A 12,661-nucleotide genomic window follows, 5' to 3' on the forward strand; every position below is an offset into this window, starting at 1 on the left:
GTGTTAAATATCCACTGTAAAAGCAGGTCTGGAAATGGGTGAACTGACAATGAGGTGGAGACCCCCCGTGTACAGTTGTAAGGGGGAGATCCCCAGCCCTGGGCTCTCTACGCTCCCATCGTACACTCTCCATAAAAGCTACTCCTGCTCATGTACCTGAACCAAAATCAGGCCCCGTTGTCCCAACACACCGAAGATAGACACACAAAAGCTGGAGTAACTCAGCGGGTCAGGCAGAAGCATCTCTAGAAAAGGAATAGGTGATGTTTCGGGTCGAGACCCTTCTTCAGGCTGAGAGTCGGGGGATAGGGGAAATGAGAGATTTAGACGGTGATGTAGAGATATAGAACAAATGAATGAAAGATATAATAATAATAATAATTAATTTTATTTGTTGGGCGCCTTTCAGACATCTCAAGGACACCTTACATAGATTAACAGGAATATAAACATATAATCAGAGTAAAATAAATAATAAAGACATCACAGAGACACAAACTAAAAACAGAATTCAGTCCAAAAACAGAAAATCAAAAACACAATGTGAAGAGAGAGCAGTGGCAGCCAAAGCGCGCCAGCATCCACTCTCCCTCCACGGCAGCCATCTTGGACAAAGACTAACAGGATTACGTAGAGACAGAAAATCATCCCCCCACAATGGTTACCACTGTGGGGGAAGGCACAATGTCAAGTCCCCAACCCCAACCCCAACCCCAAAGTAAAGATGATAAAGGAAACAGGCTGTGGCCCAGGTGAGAATCAGTCCGGACAATGAGACCCAACAAAGACAACTTTGAAGCTGGTACAACTTGGGTGGTGGAGGGATGGGGAGAAAGGGAAAGAGATGGAGAGACCAACACACCTCCGATCTCAGATCTATTTTACCTCTCGTTCGGGAACAGCTCCTTTTAAAATTCCCCGTCTTTGTTTTCTAATCTCTCCTTTACCTGCCCCTCTTTACTTTGGTAATCCCTCCCAGCTTTACTTTGCACACCCTATTTTCCAATTCACCATCTCAATCTTATTTTACTTTAGTTTAGAGATACAGCATGGAAACAGGCCCTTTGGCCCACTGAGTCATTGCTGACCAGCAATCCCCGGACATTAACACTACCCTACACACTAGGGCCAATTTTCAATTTTTACCGAAACCAATGAACCTGCAAACGTGTACATCTTTGGCGTGTGGGAGGAAACTGGAGCACCCAGATAGAATCCATGCGGCCACGGGGAGAACGTACAAACTCCGTATAGACAGTACGCATAGTCAGGATCGAACCCGGGTCTCTGGCGCTGTAGGGCAGCAACGCTGTGCCACCATGCCAACCCTTATCACTCTAACACTGACAGTGTCTTCCCACCTCACCTCAAATCTCTGCCTCTCTCCCTGTTTATTAGGCATCTGTGGCCAATCACTATTTTTTGATCACCTTTCCTAATGTGCGGCTCAGTCAAATTTAGTTTGATGGTTATTTCTGCGAAGCCTTGGGATATTAAAGATGCAATATAAATGCAACAAGATTGATCAAGAATCAAACAGCCTCTAAAATGATGCCTTCAAGAGGGGAATATTTCAGCCAAATTGCCATGCGGAATCTAGATGAAGATCGATCCGTCTCTGTAAGACAAAGTAATGAAGGAAGGAATTGCAGCTGCAGATGTAAAACAGAAGTGTTTATGGCTACATAAACATGCTGCAGAGTGTGATGCTGTGGTCAGGCAGACAACTGGAACCTCCTCCACAGGAAAACTGCATTTGTTGGAAATGTATGTGTTTTCTCAATCAATAACACTCCTGACAGTAAGAAGGAAATGACCTCGACTCCACTGGAGTAAGAATCCTCAGGGATTTTCATTTGCTAAAATGCAGAGAAAGTCTTGAAACAGTCAAGGCGAGTGAGTTTAGTGTCATATGCACAAGTGTGGTGAGGCACAGATACAATGAAAACCTCGGTTGCAGCAGCAGCATCAGCCAAACAATAAAAAAACATAAATTAGACTTCAAATATTTCCCAGGTTAGTCTGGGCGGCACGGTGGCGCAGTGGTAGAGTTGCCGCCTAGCAACGCCAGAGACCCGGGTTCGACCCTGATTACGGGCGCTTGTCTGTACGGTGTTTGTACGTTCTCCCCATGACCTGCGTGACTTTTCTCTGCGACCTTCAGTTTCCTCCCACACTCCACAGACGTACAGGTTTGTAGGTTAATTGGCAAGGTATAATTGTAAATTGTCCCAAGAGTGTGTAGGATAGTGCTAATGTGCAGGGATCGCTGGTCGGTGCGGACTCGGTGGGGCAAAGGGCCCGATTCCACGCTGTATCTCTAAACTAAACTAAATTAAAACCGCCACGTAATATGTTTCGTCACGGTCAACCTTGAAAACAATTAGCAAAGTACATATAACAATACAATACCGAAACAGGCCCTTTGGCCCACAATAGGCCCAAATAGGTTGCCAGGTTAATCTGCTCTGCCTGCTTATAATGCATTTCCCTCATTCCCTCTATATCCATGTGGCTGTCTAAAAGCCTCTTAAAGGCCAGTGTCATATCTACTTTTACCACTATCCCTGGCAGCGCATTCCAGGCACCCGCCCTCCACATCTTCTTTAAACTATCCCCCTATTACCTTAAAATTATGCTCTCTAGTCTTTGACATTTCTCCCCAAGTATAAAGGTTCTGACTGTCTACCATATCCATGCCTTTCATAATTGTATCTGTTAGTTGTCCTTTGCTTGTTTTGAATTTGGATTGGATTTGAGACTATAGCAGATCTCAGTAAGCATGGCCTTACTAACAGCAGCCAACTTAACTTCTTACACTTTACAAAGCAGAAGGACACATTTTAACCTATTTGGGTCCATGACAAATAAAACTGATTGATTGACTGACTGTTCAATCTGATCCATCTCATCGCACCTCATTCCATGTAATTGTGCACTTTCACCTGGCCATCAACACCTCTTTGATTCATTTGCCACTCACGTGCATTAAGGGGTAAGTCACTATGGCCAATTTACCTACAGCACATCTTTGTGATGTTGGAGAAAAATTGCACCTCTATTGCCTGCATGTTGCCACATTCTGTGACTCAGGAGATATTGGAATTGCACTTTTACACCTAGAAAGCCCTTGATTCACCTTACAGATGCCAACACACTGTATCTAATGGCACACTCTATGCATCACTGTATAAGATGTATTGATTTGAAATCTTGCTCATGTATTGTGGGAGACGGAAATGACAAGAGAGTAACAATAACAAATGTGGTAATCTTAGGTTGCACTCACTCTAACAAACCGTGCTCCAAAGTCTGTGGATTGTGGCACTGCAAAAATATTGTCACAAATTAATTGCTGGATCAAAAAATAACACTGAGTACTGCATGGGTTGCATTGATCAGATGCAGTGCAGGGATGCTCCTAGAGCATCCTCCAACTAAGTCAAATCCCATTTAGAATAGGAAAGGAATATTTTTCTTTCTTGAAAGAGAAGTCTTTTTTTTTTTCAATCAAATAAATTGGTTGTGAATTATCAATTACAATGCATGGTTGAAATGGCACAAGGTGGGAGGAGAGTCCCACAATAACCAAGGACACTGACGCAGACACAGACACAGACACAGACACAGACACTGACACAGACACAGACACTGACACTGACACAGACACAGACACTGACACTGACACTGACACAGACACTGACACAGACACTGACACTGACACAGACACAGACACAGACACTGACACTGACACTGACACAGACACTGACACTGACACTGACACTGACACAGACACTGACACTGACACAGCCACAGACACTGACACTGACACAGACACAGACACAGACACTGACACTGACACAGACACAGACACTGACACTGACACAGACACAGACACAGACACTGACACAGCCACAGACACTGACACTGACACAGACACAGACACTGACACAGACACAGACACTGATTTGGGCCCCATATCTGAGGAAGGATGTGCTGGCTCTGGGGAGGGTCCAGAGGAGCTTTGCAAAAATGATTCCAGGAATGAGTGGGTTAGCATGTGATGAGAGCTTGACAGCACTGGGCCTCTACCTGCTGGAGTTTAGAAGGTTGAGGGGGGACCTCATTGAAACTTACAGAATAATGAAAGGCATGGATAGAGTGGATGTGGAAAGGATGTTTCCACTGGTGGGAGAGTGTAATTTCAGAGGTCATGGCCTCAGAATTAAAGGGCGCTCTTTTAGAAAGGAGATGAGGAGGAACCTCTTTAGTCGGAGGGTAGTTCATCTGTGGAACTCATTGCCACAGAGGGCTGCGGAGGCCAAGTCAGTGGATCATTTTAAGGCAGAGATAGACAAATTCTTGATTAGAACGGGTATCAAAATTATGGGGAGAAGGCAGGAAAATGAGATAAGGAGGCAGAGATCAGCCATGATTGAATGGCGGAGTAGACTCGATGGGCCAAATTATATAATTCTACTCCTATAACTTTTGAACAGACACAGGCACCCCTGGTGCTGAATGACCTGTGTTTATGCTACACAATCCATGTACCGTACTGAAGATCATCACCAAAGGAGTGAAGAAAGGTCAGGGAATCAATCACTCCGTTTGATTAGTTGGGTCATTGATGCTGGCAGTTGCTTTTTGTTGTTCGGTTGTTGGGTTCCCTTAGCCTTTATAGTTTAGCTTACTTTAGAGACACTGCGTGGAAGCAGGCCCTTCGGCCCCACCGAGTCCGTGCTGACCAGCTTCACCGCGTACATTAGCACTACCGACACACGAGCGAAAGTTACAATCTTACAGTAGCCAATTATGGTGCAAACCTGTACATCTTTGGAGTGCGGGAGGAAACCAGAGCACCTGGAGAAAACCCTCCCGGTCACAGGGAGAAGATACAAACTCCGTACAGACAGCAGCGGTAGTCGGGAATGAACTCGGTTCTCTGGACCCAATTTGCCCACGCCGGCCAACATGTCCTAGCTACATTAGTCCCACCTGCCTGTGCTTGGTCCATATCCCTCCAAATCTGTCCTATCCATGTACTTGTATAACTGTTTCTTAAACGTTGGGATAGTCCCAGCCTCAACTACCTCCTCTGGCAGCTTGTCCCATTTTCCCACCACCCTTTTCGTGAAAAAGTTACCCCACAGATTCCTATTATATCTTTGTACCTTCACCTTGAACCTATGTCATCTGGTCCTCGATTCCCCTACTCTGGGCAAGAGACTTTGTGCATCTACCCGATCTATTGCTCAAAGATGAGAGTGATAATTTGCAGGGCTAGATGGAAACAAGGAGAGGGGAATGGGACTGACAGGATTACACTGCTGTGAGCTGGCATGAGTCTGATGGGTTGAATGGTCTTCGGATTGGTCATAAGTAAGTTAGTACTTCAGAGTTTAAAACCCTCCCATATTCACCTGAGCAGATGATAAAATTCCCCATGACGATATTGTGAGATTGAGCAGAGACGGGGTCAGTGAGCTTTGTTGATAAAATTGATTTAGGTTTTTCCCCTGCCCTGAAGCGTTCTATTCTCTATTTATCCTTCATTGTGGCAAGCTGCGTTAGAGAATTCTCTTAAAATGTAGAAATGGAAAGGAGCAATCAAATCCCATTTTGTTGTGATAGATCATTCCGCACGTTAAAACGAATCGCACAATCTGGTCCACCAAAACACCGTGGAAAATACAGTCAGAATCTCCTCTCTGCCTCAAGGGTGCCCTCAGCTTTACACTCAAACCATCTGGTCAGTCGTAATTAATAGCCTTTCTATCAGACTGTCGAATTGTGCAATTAACAACCTTAGGAGGCAACATAAGATTATTCAGACACAGGATAAACTTCCAGCCGCTCACCATTGACGCAGAAGGCACCGAGTCAGAGCTGTGGCCCAGATTTCCGTTGCACAAATATGCGGATCCCGAACAGAGGGCGTTTCTCTTGCTAGGCGGGCGACCTCCTTCTTGCGTATGGCGCGCACAGCCTAAAGTTGTAGGTCAACTTGTTCTATTTGATCTATTTGTTTGTGCACGTCGGGGTTGATTGCATTAGTCGAAACAGGGTGGACCACGTGAAGGTTGCAATCTCCCACCCAAGGCGGGCGATAACGAGAGCCCATTTATCGAGAACTTACTGCCATAATCGTTTTGTAAGACCTTAAATAAAGTTAATGCAAGCATGGCTCCCAATAACATAGAAACAAGGAACCGCAGATGCTAGCTTACACAAAAAGACACAAAGTGCTGGAGTAACTCAGCCTATCACGCAGCATCTCTGGAGGACATGGATAGGCAAAGTTTCAGGTCGGACCCGAAACATCACCTCTCCATTATAGATGCTGCCAGAGATACTGCCTGACCCGCTGAGTTTAGTTTAGTTTAGTTTAGAGATACAGCACGGAAACAGACCCTTTGGCCCACCGAGTCAGCGCTGACCAGCGATCCCCCTACACACCAGGGACTAGGGTTAATTTTTGCGAAGCCAAATCTTTGGAGTCCCAGAGGAAACCAGAGTACCCGAGGAAAACCCACGCGGTCACAGGGAGAACATACAAACTCCGTACAGCCAGCACCCATAGTCAGGATCGCACCACGCTGACTATGCCGCTTACTGCCACACTTTGTGTCCTCGCAATAACTTACGCAGGACTCCAGAGTAGAGTCAGTTTGTTTTTAAGGCGTATTTTTATTCCCGGAGAGAAGCTCAGACCTGAATTGGAAAGATTTAGTTGAGGAGAAGTGCAAGGACCAGAGAGACGAGGCTGTTGCCGGCTCCAAACCTCCAAGCGTCACTCTGACAAGACTCGCAGATCCAGCGATCGTCTCCTGTGTTCCCTCACTCATCGCGTCTCATTCCCTCGCAGTTAAGGCCTCCTGCCCTGCACTTCAGCAATGGCCCAGTTGGATAAGTTCCCCGCTGCTGGCACTGGAGGTGTGACCACTGTTGGGACTGAGCTCCAGGCTACAAATTGACAGAGTGACCTGTTGGATATTAAACCAATAAAACACACAACACGGAGATGCCACACAGACTGACCCTGTTCAGCGACATCGAGGATAACTTCAATCACACTCACTGAACAGGAAACTGATAGGATTGGATTGGGCACCTGCATTACACCTCAATAATTTTATTATACATCAGCTTGACAGAAATATAAACAACAGAAAAATTACTTGCAAACCGTGAACGTTGCTTGTCAAAGTACTGTGACTTGTATTTCATACAGAGATGAAAGTAATATTGCTTTGTGTGCTATTTGTATTATAAGGGGTTATGAAATTCTTCACTCACTGATAAATTTCACCTCAGTCTCCCTGTGCGTCCCACGTGGCCCCATGCTTCCATAATATCATTCAGACTGTCCGCTAATTTAAAAGATAGACGCAAAAAGCCGGTGTAACTCAGTGGGTCAGGCAGCATCTTTGGAGAAGAGGAGTAGGTGACGTTTCGGGTCGGAACCCTTCTTCAGGCTGAAAGATAGAGACGGCCAGAGCAAAACAGAGCCAGCAACAGATGACCTCAGGAAGGGCAGAGTCCATAATGGCCCATTGTTGGCTGGGGAAGATGTGCTAACGACCGGGGTACAAGGATGCGTGGCCTTCTCTATTTTTCATTCTGAAGAGGGCTTCCGACCTGAAACTTCGCCGAACCCTTTCCTCCAGAGATGCAGCCAGACCCGCTGAGTTGCTCCAGTATTTTGTGTCCTTCTTCAGTATGAACCAGCATCTGCAGTTCCTTTCAACGGATCTTGTCAACTAGTTTACATGAAATCTACCTCAATCAGGAATCAGTTGACAGCACTGTTGGAAGTTTGCTTGCTTCCGCTGACTGCAGTATGATGCTGATGGAAGGTCAGAATCTGTGGAATTCATTGCCACAGATGACAATGGAGGCCAAGTCAATGGATATTTTTGAGGAGGTGATTGACAGATTCTTGATTAGTTTGGGGGTTATGGGGAGAAGGCAGGAGAATGGGGTTGAGAGGGATAGATCAGCCATGACTGAATGGCAGAGTAGACTTGGCGGGCCAAATGGCCTAATTCTGCTCCTAGAACTTACGAACGTATTATGCGTTAACGTACAATTTTCAGCCTTCACAATCACCATTGTGCCATTCAATTAAACCCGCCGTGACAAATTACATGAAGCCCAACTAGCCTTTTGTCTATTTTTATTTCATCCAACTGAACTCATGCTGATCAATATAAATTCGAACAATTCACTTCTGAACAGAGTCTCTCTCAAGCCATTCTCCTCTGGCAATGACTTGCACATTTATACAACAACACCATGTCAAGGCCTGCTTTAAATGTTGTTGTTACAGGGGAGCGATGATTGAAGGAGAATGCAATGCAAGATGTAGATACATCAATGATACTGTCCGAAGGCAGATGCAATATTAAACTGTCCTGAGACATTCCGTTCCACAGGGAAAGCTTTCCATTGAAAATATTTACACTCGTTGTTGATTATTTAAAATATATATTTATTTAAATTTTAAGTTCAGCTAGATGGGGTTGCCTTGCTGTGGTGCAGTCCACCTGCGCTCATGTGTTGCCATAAGGCTCCATTTGGTGAGAACATCGCTCATTTTGCTGGAATTGATTTTTAGTTGCGGTTTATTTTAATGCATTTATTGTTAAGTGTCAGTAAAGTATTCACTAAACCATAACACATGCACACTGGAGACCAAACAAAAATACAGCTGTCCACAGTCTGTCTCCATGGAAGACCTGATGCTGACACCAATGACACTGAACAGATATCCTGCTGCCTGACGCGAGTGCAAAATGTACAGAAACCCAAAATGTGAGTGATTTTAAAGAGAAGATAATTCAGCTGGTGTACGAAGGAAAAGCAGATGCTGGTTTAAATCGAAGATAGGATCAGTCTGAAGAAGGGTCTTGACCCAAAACGTCACCCCTTCCTTCCCTCCAGAGATGCTGCCTGTCCCGCTGAGTTACTTCAGCATTTTGTGTCTATCTTAGATAATTCAGCTTGGCCATTTTGAGAAGTTGCTTTGGATGAGTTCTTGAAATCTCTTGCACTTTATTTAAAATGAGGCTTTCCAGTTATTCGAGAGCTTTTGACAAGTCTTTCTCAGACAGAAAGCCCTCTGAGAACGTTGCGTTTAAGAATCGTGTGTTGAATGTTGGTTTGACCAAATGCAGAGTGGAATTATGCTGGCAGATGTGCAGCGCCACAGTGTAACATTAGTGTAAAAATTAGGTCTCAATGCTCAGTGTGGAATCAATAGGTTGAAAACTGTGCTGCATCTCTTCATGGTCCGTTGAGTTAATCCAGCTTCCTTTCTCTGAACCTATCTCCTGGCAGTATATTCCTGACCATTACTACCTGCTGGAGTAAAGTAAAAAAACTTCTCGTGTCACTTTAATCTTGCCCTGGACTTCTGCAGAATTCAGATTATTCTTCCAAATGTACCCCGTGAACAACCTGTGAAACATAGTCCTTTGTCCGGCCAGCATCACAGGAAACCAGGGGCGGAAAACCCGGGGGGGCCAGAGGGGACACATCCCCCCCATGTTTTGAGAGGTGGGCGACATCCCCGCCAGGTTAACCTGCCTGGGCTTGCGAGAAATATGGCCAGCGCGGAGAAACAGCGCTGGTATCCCGTCAGTCCAGACAGGGCTGTTGGTTAACCAGGTGAGACAGGCAGTTGAGCTGCATTTAGCGCTGGATTGAGCCTCCGAAGCCTCGCACGCGTGTGTGAGTGTGCGCATGCGCGCCCGGCCGCCAAAAAATTGTGTCCCCCGTCCCCTCCATGTTTTGACCGTGAGTTCCGTTCTTGCAGGAAACAGATAGGAAGTAAAAGCTAACATAGCCACTCCACGTGCAAAACCCATGCGTAGGATGGAGTGACCTTTCAAGTGTTAGTGTTGTGGACTGTGAGCATGGTGGTGCCGAGAACTGACGAAGGCTTTACTCTACCAAAGAAGGAAGCCTCTTGGGAGATGGAGGCGGGGGAGGGGGAGGAGGAAACGATGGGGGGAGGGGGAGGTGGGGGGGCGGTGTTACTGCGAATGGTCATGTGATAAAATTAAATGGAACCTGGTCCGACCAGAACTGTAAGGCCTATTCGTGATTTTTATCTCTTATGTTTTGCATTCAGTGTCTTGCGATATGGTTTACCGAAAGCTGCTCCTCAAATGGAGTATTTTTTACTGTCCCACAGGGTAAGGAACAGCAGAGTTACTCCACACTGAAAGCCAGGGGGACAAGTGTGACTGTCTCCAACCTGAAACCTGGAACCCGTTATGTATTTCAGGTGCGAGCGCGAACATCAGCTGGGTGCGGCCGTTTCAGTCAGACTGTAGAGATTGAAACTGGGAAAATAGGTAGGTGGCATGTTGGCCCCATACCGTGCATCTGTCACACCTTTGTTGGAGATGACAAGTGGAGCGTTAGAGCAGTGTTGGGGGATAGACTTGAATGAATGAATGAATGAATGAATGAATGAATGAATGAATGAATGAATGAATGAATGAACGAATGAACGAATGAATGAACGAATGAATGAATGAACGAATGAATGAATGAATGAATGAATGAATGAATGAATGAATGAATGAATGAATGAATGAATACTTCATCGTCAAATGTGACAAGTCACAGTGAAATTCTTTGTTTTGCATACCCGAGGTATCCTCCTTTGTTCTTCCCCCGCCCCTCCTCACGGCTGTTCCTCCACGCCGGGTCCTCCTTTGTTCTCCTCGCCTCTTCCCCCCACCCCCCCCCCGGTTCTGTTTTTTTCTGGCCATGTCCATATGACCTGCGCCATCTCAACGATGAACCCCTTCACCCCAGCACGAGGCTGGGCTAAACCAATCTGTGCTACATAATTCCGAAGAAAGGTCCCGACCCAAAATGTCACCGAACATAGGCACTGGAGTAACTCAGCAGGACAGGTAGTATCTCTGGAGAGGAGGAATGGGTGACATTTTGGGTCAAGACTCTTCTTCGGTCTGCGATTCTCCTATCCATTTTTTTCCTGAGACGCTGCCTGACCCGCCTAGTTACTCCAGAATTTTGTGTCTATCTTTGGACTAAACCACAGCTGGGTTGACCAGCATCCACCCACAGATTCACCTCTCATCCTGCCCGTTGAGTATGTGTGTCCGCCCTTCATATGTCAACATCTCCATCCCAGCAATCTGCCCCAACATTGCTGGAACCCACACCACATGCCCCTCATACGTAGAACCTCCATTCTCTGATATGAATTGCCTTCCTCAGTCCTGTCTTGTGAGTTAAGATTTATAACCATTCTTGGCACTGCTTCTTTGATGAATGACTGTTTTGTGGGGAATTTGCGAGTTGCCCTCCCCAGGTGATGCACAGATTATGCTCTGTGATGTATGTGAATGGCTCAACAGGCCACATGTTGATGCATTGCCTTTGCTGCTCTTGTTGAGTGTGGGTTATAGTGTACACATTCAAAGTCACCATCTTAATCAAAGGGCAATCATTTCAACGCTCGACTGCAATACAATATTTGCCCAAAGTCTGGCACAACTACTCTGAGACTATTTAGCCCTCTTTAAAATTCAGATGGCTGTTCAATTGTACTTTTTGATTAAAATTGACCTCTTTGGCAATCATTGGAAAATCAATTGCATGACTAGAAATCGGCATCACATACTGTATGCTCAACATTGGCTCTTAAATGAAAATATCAGATTTTTCATTTGTTTAATTGCTGCCCAATTTTGCAGTGTGACTAATGTCATTTTAACAACTGTTTTGTCTCTCTCCTTTAGTCTCCCTTCGATATGACACCACCACAATAATCTGGATATGCTTTGCTTTGGTGATGGGGCTTATCATTCTCCTTGCAATGTTTATCTGCAAGAAAAGGTAAATGTGGGGACATAACGTAATAAATGTCGCGACCCATGGCTCCGCCATCATTTTATTTATTATTCGCAGACGTCCTCAGCGCAATGCCAACCCGGGTCTTTCTGAGAAAGGCTTGTTATTCCATTTAGAACATATCCATTGCCTGGTTGGCACAATGGAGAAGGCCATTCGGCCCGTGTTCAGGATCATTCACCTCGAACCATCCTTCTTTCTTCATCGTATTTAATTTATCTTCTATTCTCTCTTCATGGTCTCTCTTCATTGTATTTAATGATTAGTAAAACAAACCCATCTATAATTCAATCCAAAGGATGGTCGCACTCTGATGTGAAAGGCCTTCCCTATTGAGAGTTACCCTTTTCTGGTTTGATTCTATCTTGTATTATCTAAACGTTAAATTCCATGGCAATCTGGTGCATACCTTTGATGGTTTTCTATCAGTTCCCAGGATTACCACCCAACCCCTCTGAGCTGAACAGCCCAAGTTCCACCACTGCCTTGGCATGTTCTTTCTCAGCGCCCCGAACTGGACTCAGCTGTGAGACCAGACTATATGCATTTTGATGTAGGAACAAGGAACTGCAGATAAAGATTGACCAGTGTTCTTGCCGTACTGGCTGGAGTACTCCTATTGTCTTTGCTGATTGTTATTCTGCTGGTTGGACATGTTGAATATGGGAAAAGGACACAAAGTGCTGGACTAACTCAGTGGTTCAGGCAGCATCTCTGGAGAACTTGGATGGGTAATGTTTTGGGTCGGGACCCTTCTTCAGAC

General features: G+C 45.4%; 1 protein-coding gene across 2 annotated transcripts in view; it reads left to right on the forward strand.

Annotated features, from left to right (window-relative positions):
• The window catches only part of epha8 (EPH receptor A8), a 262,547-nt gene that overhangs the window by 190,173 nt on the left and 59,713 nt on the right, over nt 1–12,661 (forward strand). Inside the window, exons 7-8 of one of the 2 annotated variants that reach the window (XM_033047998.1) lie at nt 10,202–10,364; nt 11,787–11,883. In XM_033047998.1, coding sequence (XP_032903889.1) covers nt 10,202–10,364; nt 11,787–11,883 — 260 coding nt within the window. The remainder of the gene's footprint in view (nt 1–10,201; nt 10,365–11,786; nt 11,884–12,661) is intronic. The other variant, XM_033047999.1, reaches the window with a different exon arrangement.

This window comes from Amblyraja radiata, chromosome 31, assembly GCF_010909765.2.
Source record: "Amblyraja radiata isolate CabotCenter1 chromosome 31, sAmbRad1.1.pri, whole genome shotgun sequence".
In the NCBI taxonomy this organism is placed as follows: Eukaryota; Metazoa; Chordata; class Chondrichthyes; order Rajiformes; family Rajidae; genus Amblyraja; species Amblyraja radiata.